This window comes from Apium graveolens, chromosome 10 (assembly GCF_009905375.1).
Source record: "Apium graveolens cultivar Ventura chromosome 10, ASM990537v1, whole genome shotgun sequence".
Classification (NCBI taxonomy): domain Eukaryota; kingdom Viridiplantae; phylum Streptophyta; class Magnoliopsida; order Apiales; family Apiaceae; genus Apium; species Apium graveolens.
Genome location: NC_133656.1, coordinates 229,560,824 through 229,583,015, shown reverse-complemented (window position 1 = coordinate 229,583,015; position 22,192 = coordinate 229,560,824). Strand labels below are relative to the sequence as shown.

The following is a 22,192-nucleotide window of genomic DNA, read 5'->3' as shown; positions in this document are numbered from 1 at the left end:
AATTTTTTTTCATTTACTAAATTCGACCGCAGACAATTGAAATTTCTTTTTGAATTTTGGCGGAAAATTTCCCTCCGAATTCAGCAAAAGAATAATCTGATTGTGCTAGCTGGAGCGAGACCCCCAACTAAGGGGAAGATTAACCCGTTTCCCAAAATACCTTGGCGGAGTTGATGGGAGCACAAGACGCAATGAAGCTATTGAAGAAAAGAAAAATGAAAGATTTTGACTAATAATTTGATGTCGTTCCTGAAGAAATATATTCTATAATGCCAACGATATTAGAATAAGTGAAGCAAATGGTTTGTTCCTTACCCATGAAGGTGATGCAATCTGTTCTAGACGAGAAAGTGAGTAACCTGATCACTGATGTTTTTCGAGACCCGAGTCAGCGATCAAAGCACAAAAATTATATTCGGACAACAAGGGTTGCACTAAAAGGGATCTTGTAGGACAATGATAAGATCATTGTATAGGTAACATCTTTCGTTTATTTAAATTAGTTGATCACGATAGCTAATTTTCTAAAAATGTGATTAATACAATGTTTAAAAATCCTTATGTAGTGTCAAACTTCTGTGCAAAACTACAAGTGACAGAAAAGTGTTGCCAAGAGATAAGTATAGGTAATACGACTATCTATTGAATCATTTGATCGGTGTTGAAAGTAAATGTCTCATGTTAATAATATGTAGTGCTTTAGTTACAGGCGTATAGTGTATTCAAGTCATTTTTTTGATTTTATTATCTTAACAAAATATTGTTATACTTGTTTATGTACCGATGCAGGAGACCCTGTCAGGGAAGCAGTGGTGGTGCACAACACTTCCAACAACAGAGATAAATATGCAGTTGGAGGCGACAATGAAGACGAAATTGGAGGCGACAATGAAGATGAAGATCTTGACGCACACAACTATCCGTTACTCAATGTCTTTTTATTTAGTCGGGTGAACACTGTGCTTAGCTTTTTATAAATTGATGGGTTTTAAAACCTTCCGTTTCTCTTTTGTGAAGTTAACTCTTTTGTTAAACTTCCCAGTATGTAACTTATGGTTTATTTGAACTTGCTAGTATTATCATCTTATCATCGGTGTTGGATATAACTAGATATAAGTGTTAGCATTGATTTTAGCTCCTTTGTAAAGTTAAGCTAACTAGCTATTTTGTTAAGCATTTAAGAAATGTAACTTTTGTTAAGCTAACTAGATTTGTTAGCACATATCTTTGTTATAATGTGAATGAATGTTTGCGTATACAAGTGTATAAATATGGGCTTTTATTAGTGTTGGTCATAAGCACTATTATATTTTTTTGGTGTTGTTTATTTGACTAACTTTGGTTGAATTTAAATGACATTTGTTAAATATGTACATTCAAATTTATAAACATTGGTCGGGTTTAATATTCGACCAAAAATAGTCAAAGTTACTGTTTGATTAAAAATAGTTGAATTTATTTTTTCACTAAAAGCAGTTGAATTTTAAAAGTGACCAGTTACGGTGTAATTTAGTATTTTAGGGGGGGATTTCAAATTATACCAAAAATTTGGCGACATTTTCAAATTTCAAGCGAATATTTGAAAATTTAAGGCAAAATTCCGGTGGAATAAATTTTGACTGCCTTTCATCGAATTTGTACAGTCAAAACTCAAACGGTTATAATTTTCCGGTCGTAAATCGACGGTCGAATTTAATTAAATACGACCAAATTTCTAAATTCGACTCCATTTATTACAACCAATTCAAAATCGGTCGAAATTAGGTAAATTCGATCGCGGGCGGTCCAATTAAGCTAAATTCGACCGCTTTTTTGGTCTAATTTAGTTTTTTTTTCTTGTAGTGGTTAGACAACCTCAAATTCTGCTCGGAAACTGAAATAAATTTAATTTTATCCAATATTGACAAAAAATTAAAATATGATCGGTTTTGATTTGATTAAATATATAAAAAACTAAATAAAATGTGAAATATTCATATACAAATATTTTTATAATAAAAAATAATAGAAATTCAATAAAACTTGCGAACTTACAAAAGCCAAATTATAACTTTTAACTTATTTTGGATGATGTAGTTCATAATTTAAATGAATAGTGTTTGCAATTTAAGTACGCTATTTATATAAAAAAAATAATCTCATAATATAATATTAGAAAATAATGCGTAAAAAGTTTATCATCATCTGATTAAAACGCACGTTGTTTCTGGTAGATACTAAAAATCTTAACATCTGAAACACATATACGAATGTTAAGAACAAATTTGAAAACAAGATATGTCATCTTCCAATTTAAAAAATATGCTTAATTAACATTTTTTTAATGAAGGAGGAGTACAAGTGTATAATTAATAACTGTACAAGGCGTGATACTATAATTTGCGCCAAACAAAGTACTAGCAATTCAAGAATATTGTCGTGCGAAGGTCATTAATATTCAATTTTGTAGATACATGCATCCCAATAAGGACATTTAATTGTGTTTAAGAAAATGATGACGTTACAAACGTGAGGATAATTATGTTATAGATGAATGCATTTATCTATGTTGGATTCAATTATGATTGCAGGATAAATATAACAGCTACTCCAAGGTTCAGGGTTTATCGAGATCTCCCAAAAAATTATTACTAGTAGCTGCGTGAGCCGCTTTTTGTGTTTGCAGTCATCCAATCTGACGATCTCATGCATAATTCCATATGCAACCTTTTACAGTAAAACTTGGTTTTTCTAAAATAAAATAGTTTATCTGGTTTCAATTTACCTAGTAATATTTTTAAAAACTTTTTTAAAATTTAAAATTTAATTTATTCTTTTGTATTTTATCAAAGCTAAAGAGAATAATTATGAATTGTTACAAATATTCAATCGGGGAAGGATAAGAAAAAAGGAAAAATAATTGATCCAACAAAAATCACTACAAGAAAACAAGGCTAACTACAACCGTACAAATACAATCGGGGTCAAATTCAACCACTTTCGGTTGAATTTAAGGGGCGCGGCTAAATTAAACCGCATGCGGTCGTATTTATTTACGGTCGTATTTACGCGATCGAATTTAGCAACAAATGTGACCGTATGCGGTTGAATTTAGCAGTACTCCTAAATTCAACCACATTCGGTCGAATTTACCCTTACCAAAAAATGGGGGAAATATTATATTCGGCCGTGTACGGTTGAATTTAGCGGTTCTCCTAAATTCAACCGCATCCAGTAGAATTTAGCCTTTCCAAAAAAATGAGGAAAATTTTTCCACAAACCAATTTTTTTGACACTCCTAAATTCAATCGTTTTCGGTCGAATTTGATATTTTGAAATGGCGGGAAATTTCCTGTACTTTTAAAACATTGGTTGCAAAAGTGGGGGAAATTTTCCGTTTTTTAAAAAATTGTAATTTTAGTAGAAATCAATTGTATTTATCTATTATGAATGCATTCGGTAATATTAATTATTTTCATAATTTTACTTTTTTAAAATAAATTAATTAAGTAACTTATTAACTTTGTACAAGTTATTTGCGAACCGAGCTGTTCATGAAACAAATATTAAAATTTATATATATTTTAGTGATATGATATTTGTTATTTTAACAGTCAATCAGTATTTTGACCGCTACTTCCTGTTAGTGTTTAGTCCTAAACTAATTTTTTGATTTTTCTAAAAACATATTTATAAATGGTCCAACCGTAAGGATATCAAGATCTATATATTTTAGTGATATGATAAAAAAAATAGAAAAAAAATAAATGTATTTGGTTTGTTATTTTAACAGTCAACTAATAGTTTGACCAGTTATTCTTACTAGTGTTTAGTCCCGTACCGATGTTTCGACTTTTTAAAAAATATTTACGAATGATCCAACCGTAAGAATGTCAATATCTATATATTTTAATAATATGATAAAATTTTCAGAAAAAAATTGTATTTGATTTGTTATTTTAACAGTCAACTATTAGTTTGACCAGTACTTCTTACTAGTGTTTAGTCTCACCGATGTTTCGATTTTTTACAAAATGTTTATGAATGATTTAACCGTAAGGATGTCAAGATCTATATATTTTAGTGATATGATAAAAAATTTAGAAAAAAAAAATGTTTTGGTTTGCTATTTTAACAGTCAACTAGTAGTTTGAGCAGTTATTCTTACTAGTGTTTAGTCCTGTACCGATGTTTCGATTTTTTGAAAAAATGTTTATGAATGATCCAACCGTAAGGATGTCAATATCTATATGTTTTAATAATATGATAAAAAATTTAGAAAATAATAATTGTATTTGGTTTGATATTTTAAGAGTCAACTAGTAGTTTGACTAGTACTTCTTACTAGTGTTAGTCCAATATCGATGTTTCGTTTTTATAAAAAATGTTTATGAATTATCCAACCTTATAGATGATAATATCTATATATTTTACTGATATGATAAAAAATTTAGAAAAAAATAAATGTATTTATTTTACTACTTTAACGGTCAAATGGTACTTTGACTAGTACTTCTTATTAATGTCAGTCTAATATCGATATTTCGATTTTTTAAAAAATGTTTATGAATGATTCAAGCTTATAGATGTCAATATTTATATATTTTAGTGATATTATAAAAAATTTTAAAATAAATAAATGTATTTGGTTTGATATTTTAACAATCAACTAGTAGTTTTACTTCTTATTGTGTTTAGTCCCATACCGATGTTTAGATTATTTAAAAAATGTTTATGAATGATCCAACCTTACAAATGTTAATATTTATATATTTTAGTGATAAAATAAAAAATTTATAAAAAAATTAATGCATTGGGTTTGATATTTTAAACAGTCAAATAGTACTTTGATCAGTACTTCTTACTAGTGTTAGTTCAATATCGTTGTTTCGATTTTTTAAAAAATGTTTATGAATGATCCAACCTTACATATATCAAGACCTAAATATTTTAGTGATGTGATAAAAAATTTAGAAAAAAAATAAATATATTTGGTTTGATATTTTAACAGTCAACTAGTAGTTTGACGAGTATTTCTTATTAGTGTTAGTTCAATATCCATGTTTCAATTTTTTTAAAAAATGTTTATAAATGATCCAACCTTACAGATATGAAGATCTAAATATTTTAATGATATGATAAAAAATTTAGAAAAAAATAAATATATTTGGTTTGATATTTTAACAGTCAACTAGTAGTTTGACCCGTACTTCTTGTTAGTATTAGCCCAATATCGATGTTTCAATTTTTTATTAAAATAAAAGTTGTTAAAATAAATTATAAAATTATATTATTTAAAGAAAAAGTTCAACAAATAAAAATTTCTTTTTTATAGAAACTATCCGGATTTTAATTTTCATAACAAAAAATACGTAATATACGAACTGAACTTATAAAATTGACACTCCTAAATTCAACTGATTGCGGTCGTATTTAGCCTGGCCACGTCAGCAATCCGCGTGATTTAGATTCAATGTGCCAAATTTAAGCACTAAAAGATAATCCAACCGTTAATATTATATTTTATAAAGAAACAATAAAATAATTTTTTTTTAACTTTAAACCCCCCTAAAGAAGAAATACAACATTTACATAATGTAGTACTCAACGACATCTGCTCCAACACTCATCAAATCATCAGTTTCTTTACTAATTTTTGTTCAAGTTAACATATTTTCTTCTTCTGCACCCAAATTTACAATACCCATCAACCCATTTTTATCAATTTATTCTCTTTCTCCTTGCTCAGCACTTGTCAACCTTATCACGCTCCACGCGCCGCCGTGTCAGGGCTTTCTCAACCACCGCCGAAGACAACACTTTTTTTGCTGAAGAAAACGTGTCATGGGTTGTCTCAAGCTTTGTCTAATATTGGCCTTGATAGACCCTCCCTTGTTCAGCTCTCTCTCTCTCTCTCCACGCCATGGTGGCTTCATCAGTTCTCCAATTCATACAACACACACGCACTCGAACCAACCTGAACACACACACGGACTTACACACCCGAAACACACACACACACAATTCGCACACCACATACACGATCATTGTTAATGTTAGTTTTAGGTTTTGAAAACGGTTTAGACTGATTTATTGTGTGAAATGAACCGAAAAACTCCATTTTTGGCAACATCGGATTTATCGGAATGGTTGCCGGATTTTTTGAAGCTCACCGGAATTTGGGAATTTTCCGGCGAGTTTTTTTTTAAAAAAAACTGGTGCTCGTTAATTCGAAAAAAAACTGATGCTCGTTAATTCGACCGCATTTTGTCGAATTTAAAATAATATTTTTAACCATATACGGTCGAATTTAGAGTTTAGGCGAACTTTTTAAATATTTTAAAAAATTCGAAATTTTAGGCGGAATTTTCAAATTTTAAGTGAAAAATAAGCGGTGGAATTTAACCGCTCATACACTAAATACAACTGATTTACTAAATATGACTCGAGCGAATGCGACCGGTCCAAAAACCGGTCGTATTTAGTTAAATTCGACCACCGGTCGTATTTAGTTAAATACGACCGAAAACGGTCGAATTTAACTAAATAGAACCGATTTTCAACCGGTCATATTTACCCGTTTTTCTTGTAGTGAATGATGGATTATTTGGGAAATGAAAGTAAGAATAGGAAGATTTTTATTAAAAAAAAGTATAGGAAGATTTGAACCCGGTTCGAACATCGAACCTATTAATGTGAACGAGTCGAGAAAATTGAAATTTTGTCCTTAACAAGTTGAATTCTATCCATAATACCCAAGCTTAATTTTTACTTGAGTTTGTGCTTTAGTTTGTTGATGAATCAAGCTGTACATGAACTTTTTCGATAAAAAATGAGTTGGATTGAAATTAAACTATTAACGAATAACTCGGGGAGCGATAACATTTAACATATAAAAAAGATTAAAACCGATTTTGACCAATTTATTATCAGTTTTGATATACTAAAATCCAGAATTTAATTTATTATCATAAAGAATTCAAAGGATTTACATATTAAATATCTGGGTTGTTAAATGTTTAGAATATTGTGAAAAATCATGATCAATTTACATTTCTTTTTAAGTTTTAAAAAGTCGAGTACGAGTCAAATAATTTTAAATCGAGCTCGTGCCATACATGCCAAATTTCGGCTTGACCTCTTTAATTTGACGCACACATTTTTGAGTTTGTGCCGCACATGCTAAAATACGGCTCGAGTTCTTTAATTTGACGCACACATTTTCGAGTTCGGGCTAATTTTTAATAAATAGAGTCGAACCGAACTTTTATAAGGGCAAACTTAAATTTGTTCACAAACAATTTGATTTATTCACAACTTAATTGAACCCATTTTGATATATTACTTGTCAATGAAGTTTTTTTATGGTTTATATAAAAAATACATATCTCTTATCAACGTCGCTAGAAAATTGCGGGATAAACGGTCTCTTAAAAATATAAAATTTTTGAAAATGCCTCTTTGTATATAAATATATTTCAATTCAATAAAAAGAATTGTTATCCCGTGAAAAAATGTCAAATTTTACGAACAATTTTATCGGAGTAAAAGTTAAATGGATTTGTTTGTAAAAGAAATTTAAAGATTTTTTTTGGATAAAGTTGACCTCCAAAGTTTTATTGATGATTTTGTTAGAAAACATACGAATAAAGTCATTCTTCTGAGCTGGATTTATTTATTTATAATATTTTTCAATTGTTCATCTTATTTAAAAAATAATATTAAATATAAATTAAGGATTTAATTTTTTATATTTGACACATGCCTCTTAAATTGTTTCTATCGCCCACGTTGAACACCGTATTAGACCTATTAGAATCGAGCGATATTCTTATATTTTAAGGGATCATTTGATAATAAGTGAACGGGACTATGCTGAACTGAATGACATGAAATGAGTCCTACAGGGCGTTTGTTTCATACTTGGATATCTGGACGCTTCCAAAAAACTTCTGAACGAGGCGAGTAAAAAAATACCCTGGGTTGGTAACTATGATCATAACCCAACTCCAACTAATTTTATTTGTATATCAGTATATTTAAAGTTAGTTCATCATAACTTCAATAATTAAAAAATATTGTTGTTATTTAGTTTATATTCTTTAATTTATACAAAAATAATTATGGTCATGGGTTTATTACGCGGCTAATTAATTTTACTAATATTAATTAAACAATATTTCTTTTAATAACATGTTATTTTAAATTTATACGACAATAAAATCTCCAAATTATTACTGCAATTATTACTGAAATTTAAAACTGTTAACGTCTAACAATTCAAAAATGATAATGTAATAATAATTTTAGAAACCATTGTAACAAGTATTAGCTCTTTAATATTTTATTTATTCAAAATATATGATTTACATTTAATAAATGATATTTTTTCAAAAATTCTTAATAGTTCAGAAATCATATCATCCAAAAATTTTAACCATCCAGAAATTATGGTTCAGATTTATCAAATAACGATTAAGTTTCTCATGTATCATATTGCGCGTATAAATAAAAAGGCAAGGGTACTTGATGAAAAAGTCAAATGAGCAATGCTAAAATTTATTTATATGAATTTGTTTTGAAATTTTAAACTTCGTATGTCTTGTTCAAATACGCTGCTGATGTTTTTAATTTAATAAATTATGAGTTGAAAATATGAAAAAATCATAATGTATATGGTTAGCAAAATATCATATATATATATAGGGTTGAGTTCTATGGAGTCCACCTTTTTATCGGAGTCCTCGGAGTCCATCTACGTTCTGCAAATTAAATATATTGTAAAACGTGTTATTTTGCAAAACATGTTACACAAATAGCATAACTTCAACAATATCATGCAAATCTCATATATTTACGGTACAATATGTATGTTCTGCAATATGTTCTGCAACATGAACATTTATGTTCTGCAAACTAAACATGTTTTGTAGAATATATATTTTTGCAATGTTCTGCTTGTAAAATGTATGCAATCTACAAGATTTTTGATAGAATAGTGATGTTTGTCGAAAAATAATATGTTTTGCAATATTTTAAGCTATATTTTACTTGCAGAACATATATGGACTCCGAGGACTCCAATTAAAGGTGGACTCCATAGAACTTTACTCTATATATATACACACACTATATTTAGAATATATTGGTATTACATTTTATATACCACAAATTTGACGAAAAAACACTCCAGATATTCATATTTATGTTGGTGGCAGTTCGCCCCTCATACATTTAAATTACCTTTACCTTGCGATCCTTCTATTAATTTTATTCCATTAATGTTTAATATGATCTTTTTAAGTATAGGGATAATTTCGTAATTATATAATATATATTTGATTTTTATCTAAAAATATATAACAATTTATTTACATTGCAAATATTAATACTCTTATCCATGTCTCCTTAAAAAAATTAACATAATAATTTTAATCTTATAAAACATTACCGAACAAAAACTAACGGAGAGTTGCAAACTGAAATTAATTTTGATATTTGGAGACCGAACTGTCACCAAATTAAAAATGAGGACTTAAGTGTTTATTAGCCAAATTTATGAATTACAAAGTGTAATATAATTTTATATCCAAAGTTGAAAGATAAAATTTATAGGTTAGAAACAAAATAAAACACGTAAACTAAAAATTTTAAAAAAAATATTTTAGAAAGAACAAAGCTAAGTTTTTCAATTTTTTTTTAAATTTTTCCCCATATTATATGGCATGACGCATATTAAATTTTGATTTTGGAACGTATATCTTGATTAGGGGTGTACACGGATCGGGTTGGGCGGGTTGGGTGAATTTAGCAACCCAACCCAATTAATTCGGGTTTTTAAAATTTCAACCCAACCCAAACCGTTTAAATTTGTAACCCAAACCAATTTGTATACTTCGGTTTGGTTCGGTTTGGATCGGTTTGATCGGTTTATTAAATATACAAAATTAATATAAAAAATTATAATAAAACATAAGGTTTTAAAGTTTAAAACACTTGAAAATAGTTGAAAACAATATTACAATCCTCCATATTGAATAGTCTTAAACATCTAATTTTCGACATCAAAAGTACTAATAATATTGCTTATGCTTTATATATTGGAATGAATCATAAATGCAAAAAATATAACACTAATCAAACATCTATTATTGTTACGAAATAAACTATGAACACGGAGGTTATAAGTTACATTTAGAGTTAGAGATATATGGATCTATGTAAATGGCCTAAACATAATTCTGGATTAACTTATTAGCATGTACATATAAATTTTAATCGGGTTGGGTTGGATTGGTTTAAAATTATCGAAAACCATATCCAACCCAATTAAATCGGGTTGACATTTTTTCAACCCAACTATATATCGGGTTGAAAAAAATCGGTTTGGTTCGGCCAAAATAGGGTCGGTTCGGTTTGGATTGGTCGGGTTGGCCAAACCGTGTACACCCCTAATCTTGATTCTTGGGATCTCTGATATTTGTCTTTCAAAATTGAAAGCAGAAGGGCACATTAAGAATATCCTTGTAGTAATTAGCTTTTGGTTTTGCATGATAAAAAAATGTTGTTTATTTTCTTTGTATACTCGCTCGTGTAGTTTACGATATCACACGAATAAAAGAAGAATGTTCTGTTTGGTCCACTTGTCCAGTCCTTCACAAACAGAACAGGACACTTCACCACCAAGAAAATTTTGCAGGAAGTAAACTGAAAGGACCCCACCTTCCGGCAAAGTAACGTTGATAAGAAAGTGACAGTCACGAGTGAGCATTTTGGATACTAGTACTACTATCCCTTTTCGCGTCCAATAAAATTAGAGTTAATTGCACTTTACATCGTATTACTATATTTTAAAAATAAATTTATTTTAGAAATTTGGGAAATTCAGTTTGCACTCATACTTATTAATTTTGGGATTCATTATACACCTCTTCCAGAATTTTGTTGAATTAGGTCAGCAAAAATATTAAGTAAATTAATTTCATATCTTTTAAAATAATGTTAAAAATTGAAGTTTGATACAAAATTGTAAGTTTTTAATTTTTTAAATGATAATAGTAATTTTAGTTTTGATTTCATTTTATATTATTAATGCTAGTATTTTGTAATTCTACAAAAAAAATATTTTAACAATTAATTTTGATTATATAATTAAATTTAATTAAGTATAGTAATAAAATTTTGAAATTGATATTAAAAAAAATAAAAATCGAATGTAAAATTAATAGTGCTATCTGAAAATTACAAATTAATTATTTTATAGTTGATATAAAATAATATACAATTTTTAATAATATTTGAACAAACTAATTTTTGTTTGGATTAAGTATACTGTTGAATTTCCGGTTTTACCCCTACACAATTCAACAAAATTCTAGAAAGGGTGCATAATGTATCCCAAAGTTGAAATATAGTGGTGCAAACTGAATTTCCCAAAATTCTGGTACAAATTTGTTTTTGAAATATAGTAGTAGGGTGTAAAGTGCAATTAACCCATAAAATTACATGATTGCTAAATGCAGTAAATTTTTATTCCGTGCAGTAACCTGAAATTACAATATCAGCCCTGACTCTTTTTCTGTGCATCATAGAAAGTCTCACGATATTATTGCATTATGCTAACCACGACACACTGTTGAACAAATCAATATCACAACCCCTTTTAAGCTTTTTAATTTTTACTGGCTCCTTTTAAATTTTTTAGCATTTTTATAGAATATTTTAAAAAATATGTGTAACATACATAAAAAAATACATAATAATATTTAAATTTTAAGAGAAATTTTTATTGGTACCCTTCTGTAATTGGCTTTTTCAAATAATATCATTTTATGTTTTGGACTTACGTGTGACACCATTAAACTAAGTAATTATGCTACAGATGCCCTTCCGTTAGTAGAAACGTTATGAAACATTAAAAAACAAAGATATAAGGCTTGATCACACATTTTGACGAAAATTGAACAAATAAAAACACTATTACGTACAACCTAACACAAAACTTCACAATTACGTTGGTAATTGAAATTTGGGGGTGATGATGGAGGCTACCACCAGCTATGGTTGTTGCGGCGTTGGTGGCAGATTGTTTATGAGGAAGTACATGGAGGATGAGGGAGATTGAGATGTTGATTATGGGTGTGTGCGAGTGTTGATTGTGGGTGTGGTGTATGTGTTGCGTGGCATGTAAGTGTGTGTGATTGTGTGCGTTTTCTTGATGAAAGAAAAGAGAAAAGAGGAGAAAAATAAAGGGGGGATCGAGGAGGAACAGAGAAGGCCAGGAGAGTGAAAACAAGGGAGAGGTGGTAGTGAGACTCGCGGTGCAGAAAGAAATGAAAAAGTGAGAGAGGTGATGAGAAGAGATGAAGGGTAGGAAGAGAGAGCTAGGATTGAGAGAGATACTGCTGGGAGAGATTTTAATATAAATATGGTTTTAAAATAAAAAAAAATATTAAAGAAAATAAACTAATTTAACGTTTGAGTAACGTTTTTACTAACAGAAGGGTATTGATAGTGATAGTGTAATCACTTAGGGTGCCAGTCGTAAGTCCAAAATATAAAATGACACCATTTGAAAAAGCCAATTACATAAGGGTACCAATGAGAATTTCCCAAACTTTAATAAAATTTATGCTTATATAAAATTCAAAATATATGCTTGAAGTAAGTCTTTTTCACACTAATTATTATAATATAGACATAAATATTTTATAATTATATTCTTTAACTCTGAAGCACAAAAAAACATGAATACTAAATTTTTATTAAATGTATGCTAATATTTTTATAATATACTTAGCAAATTTGGCTACGTTTTATTAAATTTTTTAATTTTCAAGTATTCATATATTTATTTTATACACAAGTATATTTGGGATACAAGCGAGCCAAATTGTTTGTGAACTATTTGAGCTCGGTTAGTAAAAAATTCGAATTCGTTTTGACAATAATTGAACCGAGATCGAGTTTGAATTTTTCGAATTTTTAACCGAGCAGAACTCGATCTTCAAATTACTCGGCTCACAGTTCGCGAGTCTTATCAAACACATATTATTTTTAACTTTTCTATTATAAATATACTTTACATAAATATTAATATTGTAGTAGATCACAGTGAGTTCACATGCGATTGTCGAGTATAGTATTAAGTTTATCGTTTTCTAGAACTTTTATTGCAGCAATGTACTCTTTTACTCAGTTAAAATCTATTATTACTTATTTAATATTATTTAAAAACATTATGGCTTAAAATCATAATATACTGAAGTTCTTTTTAAAATAATTTTTTTTACATATCTAATTTTAAAATCAAGTTATTAGAGTATTAATTTTTTTATGTGTACTTCATTTTTGGGGTCAATATTTTAAAAGTAAATTTGGAATAATATTAAAATTGAAACTAACAAGGAGATAAAATTGGGCAAGCATGCAACATGTCACTCGTATATATTTACATTAATACTAGGAGATATCTTCTAGTCAAAATACATTTAATTAATAAACTAAGACATTTAATTGATACAAGAATGTTATGATAATTTCTCATTACTGCACATAGCAAAATTTTAATGCAATTAGCCCTCCCAACGGTTTTAGCTTCCTAAAGTTGCAAACTTTATTTTGTTTCTGATCCTGATTCACTCTAAAATCATCATCTACTACTACTACTATACAAACCCCCCCCCCCCTCTCTCTCTCTCTCTCTCTCTCTCTCTCTCTCCCCGTCTCCCCCCCTCCCCCCTCCCCCCTCTCTCTCTCCGTGATGCTGTCCCCTCTTTCTTTATTCTCACTTCCTCTCTCTTGACTTTACATTTTTGGGTTTCAATTCTTGTTTATATGTAAGTTTTCTCATTTTGTCAAGTCAGAATCTTTATTATTAACCAATTTAATTTCACAAATTTGGTGTTTGTCCCTTTATTTAAGTCCCATTCTCAATTCAAGATGAAGGGCTAGTTGTGGTTTTGTCATTTCTAAGCTTCTCAGGTCAGTTCAAATCTCTTTGTTCTTGCATCTTTTTTCTGGGTTAATTTAGTTTTAATTTAAAGATTTTTTTTTTAATTTGTAGCTAATGCTGTAAGTTTTGAATCATGACTGAAGTTTTGTTAATTTACTGCAAAGTTTGAATTTTTATTAATATTGCTTACCCATATACTGAATGTAGTTACCTTATTAGTATAATATACCCAAATTGTAACGTTTTCAAAGAATTACAGTTTGGGTCAATTATGCTCCATTTGGTTTAAAAGTATGAAGTATAAATTGATGTGGAAGAGGTAGTTTTTTCTATATTGATGATTGTGATAGACATGAGTGTATAGGAATGGCCGTTTAACCTAGATTGGTGGGATTGAGCTTTAGATTAAATTTGAAGGAATGAATTGTGTAAATTTATCCCAAAATAGTACAAATTACATTCCATTCTCGCATAATTTCATTTATTTCAACCAAGCAGAGGATAAGGGTATTAGTTAAGGTTCGGAACATTAAATCAATGATATTATGATGTTAGTGGATTATTGAAGTTTCTGATCTGATTTTATTAGTAAAATAAATTTGTTCAATATCAAAGCATTCTTCTGGTTTAATCTTTTGCCTTTTTGTATTTTTTATGTTCTGGAGGACAAATAGAATTGTACTTTCTGTTGTATTAATTTCATTTAGTATCTGCTTTACAACAAGAAATGAGATTCCTTGTTAATTCTATCTTGTACCAGAAGAGTTTCTAGTATCTTTGTTATAATACTGATTGTTTCCTGTGTGTTTGAAATTGTAATTCTGAGTGCCAGATAGGATTTCTGAAATCAGGATCAAGAATAGGTCAAGGTGCATAGTATTGCATAAAATCAGAACCAAAGTAAAAGATCCTCATTTTTTCTATATTTATTTAGTGTTTTTTTGTTCGTATTTGATTTGTTCAGAATGGTGGCTTCAGGACAAGGGATATCGAAGTCAAGTGTATCGATAATGGGAACAATGACTTCATCTACTACGCTCCCCCACTTCCAGGAACTGGATAATTACGATGAGTTTTCCATGCACCAGGACTTGCTTTTTTCAGATAGTCTCAAGGTAAGGCTTTTCCACGCTTTTTTTTACATCAAAGTTAACTATATGCGAATATATCAAGGCCAAATACTTTACCATTATGTAAAGAAGTGTCTAAACCAAATCTGACTGATAATGCTAGGGAAAATACCATTCTGCAATTGGCAGGTTTAGTCCACACGACCACACATTTATGTATAATGGCTTATAATTAGCTGCACTTTTTTTATAACCTACCTTCAGTGTACTTAATACTAACCAATACTATACATTGTTACATTCTCTTATCTTCAGGATTTGAAAAATCTGAGAAAACAGTTGTACTCAGCTGCTGAATATTTTGAATTATCTTACACCAAAGATGACTCAAAACAGATGTGAGTAATTAATTAGCAGAATTGGTCTTTTCAGATTTAAGCATGGGATTCTTGATCAGCATCTTTTTCTTTTGCACGCAGGGTGGTTAGTACATTAAAAGATTATGCTATTAAGGCCCTTGTCAATACTGTGGACCACCTTGGATCGGCGACGTACAAAGTTAATGATCTTTTGGATGAGAAAGTTGACGAAGTTTCTGAAACAGAGACATGTGTATCTTCCATTGAACAGGTCAGGTACACTATTGCTCCCTTGGCAATTAGAGGGATTTTCCGTGGTAGATGGTATTGTATGTATTTATTATTTAAGTTGGGATCTAGAATGAAGTTAGTATGGTCACCTATAATTCGTATTAGTTACAGTTCTTGAGGTATAAGTTTAAGGCATAAATTTGATGCAAGCCTGATTGATTTTGATATTATGTATTATTTGGAATTTCGTCACTCTTCAAACACACAATTTTCATGGGTTCTCTGTGAAGTATGGTTCCCCTTCTTTCCATGAGAACTTATTATAGCAAGTGTTGTTTAAAAAATTTTATACTGGAAATTCAAGTTTAACAGGTGTTAAATTAAGGTTATGAGGTATCCTACATATGTGACTATGTTAGGCATACTACTATATAGTGAATTTGGATCACCAGTACATGCTATGCTACATGGTTTAAAAAGTAATTATCAAATGGTTGCTAAGGTGGTCACATATTAGAGATCATTCATGTTTTTAATAAATATAAAGATGTGGTTGAGTACTATTTCAGCAGTTGAAATGTATTTTTTTTTTGAAATAGAAATATTATTAACCAAAAACTCTAAAAACAAACTCTTCAGAAGCTCCATACAAACATGGAATTTCATGGAAACGCTGTAAGTCCCAAACTACATCTATATCTTTCCTACAAGAGCAGCCAATTTTCTCACTTTAAGACATCTACTGTAAACAATGGTTAGAATATTTCTAATAAGCATATCAGAGTGCTGCACCTTTTGCTTAAATCTTCTGCTATTTCTTTCTTTCCACAAGTTGTAGATAGTCACTGAAATTGCCATTCTGTAAATGTGATGCCAACCATTCTTCATGTTATATTGAAGCAGACTTGTCATCTCATTTTCCCATTTATCTGCATATCTTCAAACTCCCATCCATCTTAAAATCTTATTCCAGACTTCAGAAGAAACAGTACACTCAAAAAACAGATGATTTATGCCTTCCTCCACACAAACCACAATTGTCACCCCCGTGAATTCCTATTCTCTTAAGGTTATCACTGGTAGATAATCTACCAAGAATAGTCAACCAAGTAATAAAAATACACTTGGGAGGTGCATTATTATTACACAAAATCCTCTTCCAGCTCACACTCTCTATTGTACCTCGAATCTCTTTGTATGTTTCACTAATAGAGTAATAAATGTACTTTAAAATATTACTGAATGTGAAATACGAAATACAATGCAGAACTCTTTAGAGTTTCATAAACTAGCAGTCTGAAGAAAGCTAGGAGAACTGATTCCATCATAATCATTCTCAAAGGATTGTTCTTGTTAGTTCACTACAAAAGTTTGGTAGCATGAGCCTAAAGTGATAAATTATTCTACAACTATGAATCGTTTGTTTCGGAATGTATCATCCTATTTGCGTACACAGCTCGTGCCTATAGTTCTTTCTTTATTTTTTGAAGTCTAATTATAAGAGAATTATATTGATGCTTTGAGGCTGAGGAATATTGATAGAGACCAGTTGTAATTAAGCATGGAGGGCTTGTTGCTTGGAGAAAATTCTAATTTCACTGTATTACTATGACATATTCATGTTGTCGAGACATATAGCCGATAATCGTGCTCTTAAATTAAAAATCAAAATATTTGACTGTATAGCTGACCCTGTATATCTTATTGATGTGTATCATACAGAGAATAAGGACATGCCAGACACATCTTGATCGCGAGGGGATCTCCGAGCAGTCATTGATGATAAATACCCCGAAATACCACAAGCACTATATTTTATCAGGCAATTCTTTCTTCTCCATTTTACTTTATATGTTCTTTCCTGTCCTGTACATGTTTGTTTCTCTGAAAGTGGTCACGAGTTCATTCCCTATCTCGTGTTACCAAAAGATTTTAGCCTTTTGGGGTTCTTTGTTACATAGTTTATGTCAATTCCCAATATGTTACCTGGAGAGATTTTAATATTTTTGGTTACATGTTCGTCCAGCTGGAGAGACCACAAATGGTCCGAACCAAACAAAAGCCAAGTATAAAGAGTGTATTCCGGAAAATCAAGATCACTGGCATGAAATTAAGAATGGTAGAGCATCTAATTGAATCACATTTCCTTATTGTTCTTCTTCTATTATTATTTCTTTAGGATGTCTTATAGATATACTCTAAGGCGATCAATTTGTACTTGCTGCCAACTGATTTTGCTATTTTGTGAAGCTGTTCGAACAACAATAGTCGAAAATCAATTATCTTCAATCAGGTGACTAACAAGTGAAACCATTTGAATTCCATAATTCAGTTTGTAAGAAGAACAAGTCATGGATACTGAGTTGTTTGGGTTTTCACCATGTTTGTGAAACAGAAAAGGGCGATCTCAGTCGCCTTCTCCAAGACCTCAGCAACCTGGGAAGGTTTTATCCACTGGAAACATGGCCAGAACGGATTTAGGTTTGTGTGCTTTAACTTAAGTGTCTTATCAACTCTTTTATCTCTCCTAATTCTTTTCTTTCATACCAATGTCATTAATGGTGCAGAGAAGCAAACAGTTTCACCCCATCGATTTCCACTTTTACGTGCTGGATCTCTCTCTAGCAGGCCAACTACTCCGAATTCAAGAGCCACTACTCCAACTTCAAGATCAACCACACCAAATCTGAGTAGAACTGCCACGCTAAACTCTATAAAAGGGGTACGCGTCAGGCTTCTATCTATTTACGCACTTAATTTCCAATGCGTATGAGTAGGCAATATGATTAATCAGCATGGAGCCTCATGCCCTTATTTTTTTCCCTGTACAATTTTTCTTGTTGATTGATATATGGACTTCATTTCATCTTGCACCAGTATCCTTCTGATCCTAGGAAATCAACCTCAATGCGCCACCATGCTGATAGGGGAAGCCCAATAGAGAGTTATCAAATCCCCACCAAAGGTAGACGTCTTCTCAAGGCATTGCTTAGTAGACGCAAGTCGAAGAAAGATGACACATTATACACTTACTTAGATGAATACTAGTGATAGTATCATAAGAAAAGGAAGATGATTAAAATGTGAATACACAAGTCATGACAAATGCTAGTTTTTACAAATTTCCCCTGCAAACATTTGTTTTTTAATCATTTAAATGAACAAGAAGGCATGAAATTTAACAGTTATTCCATTGAGTATCTGTATTATTCAGTATATTTTTTGTAAGAAGCCTAAAGTTTTCCTTCGGCTACAAGAAGCAACATGTATGTAAGAATTTGACCATCTATATATATAACCCAGAGGTTATGAAAATATAAATACCTTAAAAGTGTGCATGTTCACTTGATGTGTTTTCCAGAATTTTTTTCTAAAAAAACTGAAAAGATTAAAAACATGGTCAAATTAATTGTTTTCTGAAAAGAAAAGAAGAAAAATGAAAAACCAGGTTTTCTATTTTATAACCGTGGTTCAGAAAATTTTAGAAAAGAGCTTTATAGTTTTCTTGGTATTCCCTTCAAAATGAATGGTAGTTTTCAAAATTAAGAAAACTTGAAAACAAGGCACTTTTTTAGGGAGATCAGTTAAATTAAATAAGTTATGATTTTTTGATAAATAACTGCGCTTAATTAAATATCAAATATAATTTGAATGATTTGACTACTAATATATATAAAAAGGAATTGTTGTGCAGGATGACATGAGGGGACTTTCCTGAAGTTAAAAAATACAAGTGTAGTATATGGTTATTTTTGTGAATGCAGAGGATTTTGTTTATATTTATGAAATTGCCATTAAAATTTTATATGAGAAAATGTCTTAATCTCCAGGTAAGTTACGAGAGAACAGTCTCACACTCAGTTTTTTGATATACAAATACAGTTAAGTTCTATGGAGTAGTTATTGGAGTTTATAGGTAAAATATTGCAAAACATATAATGATAAACATCACTATTTTATTACAAATTTTACATATTGTATACATTTGCAGAACATACATATTGTAATTTTATTTGCATAATTTTATTAAAATAATAATATTTGTTAAACATATTTTTCAAGATAACACATTTTAAAAGATAATTTATTTGTAAAATATAGATGATTCGAGGATTCAATAAACTGGACTAGGTAAAATTTTACTCTATATAAATAACTTACAAGTTTTTCCAAGTATTATTATTTCTCAACAGTTTATAAAATATTTAAGTACACCTTATATTTTACTATCATAATTTTTTCTACATATATTAATAACGGTTAGATATATTACTGAATAAACTCTAGTTGTTTTAATTGTGTCAACTAATAAATCTAAAATTACTAGTGAAGAGAACTTATTTGGAACGTTTTTTATTATTATTTTATACAAGTTTTAGAACATTTTTCTTAGTTTTCACTAATCATCAATATCTATATATAAAGGAGGATAAGCACAGGTAGGTGGGCTCTATTTTTCTATTTTTTTCAAGAATTTTGGAATCTAAAATACTAAAAAATAATATTTAACATATTTAAAGTAGACTAGGTGTTCGAATTTATAGTGGAGAAGAGTTTGAATTTATATAAAAGATATATACTTAAAAACTGTGCTAGAAGTTGTATTAAAAATAATTGAATTTATATACAAGTAGAATTTGAAATTTTAGCCTATATAAAGACCTGAATCTTGAAATCAAACCAATTATTGGTGAAATCTTATATTTAGGTTAGTCATTATATTCATTTTTATATTTATGTATACCTTATTTTGATTTTTTCGATTATGATTATTTATTATCTTATTTTGTGCATATTTTGATAATAACGAGTAGAATTTTAATTATATGTGCAGTTTTTTAAGGAAATCTTATAATTAGGTTAGTCATTATATTCATTTTTATATTTACGTATACCTTATTTTGATTAGTAGAATTTTAATTATATGTGCAGTTTTTTAAGTTTCGAGTTTGATATTCTTAAGTTTTACTACTATCATTAATTTATTTTAATTTATTTTTATTCAGGTTCAATGATTATGAGGCGATAGGATTGTTTAAATGGATACGCATAACCAAACTTAGATTCGTCCAGGAATCATATCACTCAACGATGGATGAAAATAATAATGAATAGACCTTTCAGGGAAAATTGATTTGTTTCCCAAAGTTCAATAAAGAGGTTGAAATTGAGGTTGAGTATTTTTACTGATAAACTTATAATTTTTTTTAGACGATCTCTTATTCTATTTTTTTTATTATAATTTTAAAATTTAAATATTGATATTGATAATTACAATATCTTTCGACATATTGAACTTAAATCTATTACTATTATATAAAAGACGAAATATTAATTTTTTTGATATGATACCTATTTTTTATACACACTAATTTTCCCTTATAAATTTATATATTATTACTATTAATTTTTTAAGCGAATTATAATTGAAAAAGGATTGTACTTTGCAAAAACTTTATATCAACATATCATAATTACGTCTCTATTTCGTATTATACGAGCCCCATATAAAAAATAATGTTAGATTGGGATATAATCCATTTTCTCTCTCATACAAACTCAGTATAAACCAATATCTAAATATATTAATTTATATACGAAATATGTTATTCTTTTTGTTTTCATCAATTAAAACACTGTTTTACCAAGTATTATGAATAATTTTACTAAACAAAATATTATAATTACAAATCACTAACACTTTTTCTCCTAAAAGACGTTATTTTTTTATTTTAAAAAACAAAAGTTGCCCTTTTCCCAAAAATAACACGGACAAATTTATTTAATAAAATGATATAATAATAATAATAATAACTTTTATATTATATTATAATAGATCAAATAATAAAAAATTAGTAGTCGGTATATGATAAAATTACATAATTACCGTTATTTAATTATTTATATTATTTTTACTTAATTACGTTTATTTAAATATTTTAAAAACTCATTATAATCTTAACTATGAAAGGCAAATTGCATATAAATAATAGTCGTACAGTACAATTTAATCAATTTACAAATTATGATTCAACCCTATACCTATTTATTGATATCGGTCAAATTTGAAGAACAAGAAAATGTTTTATTCCTAAACATTCTTGGCTCAAAAAAGGAGCATCAGGGTGTGGTGCTCATTTGCATCATAAACTCAATAAATCTCATTATATTTCATATTTGTGATATGTTTTACTGCATATATTATAAGTTATATATTTATACTATTATTTAGTATACAACATTATAAATTTTGTTGTTAATCACATATATTATTGATTATAATCTAATTTTAAAATCATATTTAACATCAAAAACTCTCATTAATATATTTAGATTCACCATATAATCATGTATACTAATAAAATTATAATCTATACACATTATTCATTCGGACTTGAACAAAATTATCCTAATTATTTGGACTAAAATACAAAATTGAAAAACTAAATATGATTGGTTATATTTAAGACTCAATAATAGATTAGTATTTACAAAATAATTAAATAAGTACACATAAAATTAAATATGTATAATAGCCTCAGGTCAAAATAATATAAATAAATAATATCCCATGGGTCAAAAAAATATATACTGAACAG

General features: G+C 29.1%; 1 protein-coding gene across 5 annotated transcripts; it reads left to right on the top strand.

Annotated features, from left to right (window-relative positions):
* The first annotated feature begins 13,712 nt into the window (after positions 1-13,712).
* LOC141693279 (protein ABIL2-like) lies at positions 13,713-18,788 on the top strand. 5 transcript variants are annotated; one of them, XM_074498316.1, is made up of 11 exons: positions 13,713-13,962; positions 14,766-14,802; positions 14,898-15,048; positions 15,319-15,401; positions 15,483-15,633; positions 17,316-17,415; positions 17,620-17,712; positions 17,844-17,886; positions 17,989-18,074; positions 18,161-18,315; positions 18,471-18,788. In XM_074498316.1, the coding sequence occupies exons 3-11, from the start codon at positions 14,899-14,901 to the stop codon at positions 18,639-18,641; spliced, it is 1,032 nt and encodes a 343-aa protein (XP_074354417.1). In that variant the 5' UTR covers positions 13,713-13,962; positions 14,766-14,802; position 14,898; the 3' UTR covers positions 18,642-18,788. The 5 variants fall into 5 exon arrangements, with proteins under 5 accessions (XP_074354417.1, XP_074354419.1, XP_074354420.1 ...); XM_074498318.1 differs by having other exon boundaries at positions 14,766-14,833; positions 14,912-15,048; XM_074498317.1 differs by lacking the exon at positions 14,766-14,802 and having other exon boundaries at positions 13,800-13,817; positions 13,903-13,962.
* The last annotated feature ends 3,404 nt before the right edge of the window (positions 18,789-22,192 follow it).

Excerpts from the sequence above, each read along its gene's own strand:
- LOC141693279 (XM_074498316.1), top strand. The coding sequence starts at position 14,899 with ATGGTGGCTTCAGGACAAGGGATATCGAAGTCAAGTGTATCGATAATG. Across the intron at positions 17,887-17,988 it reads AATCAATTATCTTCAATCAG|AAAAGGGCGATCTCAGTCGC; the intron begins GTGACTAACAAG and ends TTTGTGAAACAG. Across the intron at positions 18,316-18,470 it reads CGCTAAACTCTATAAAAGGG|TATCCTTCTGATCCTAGGAA; the intron begins GTACGCGTCAGG and ends ATCTTGCACCAG.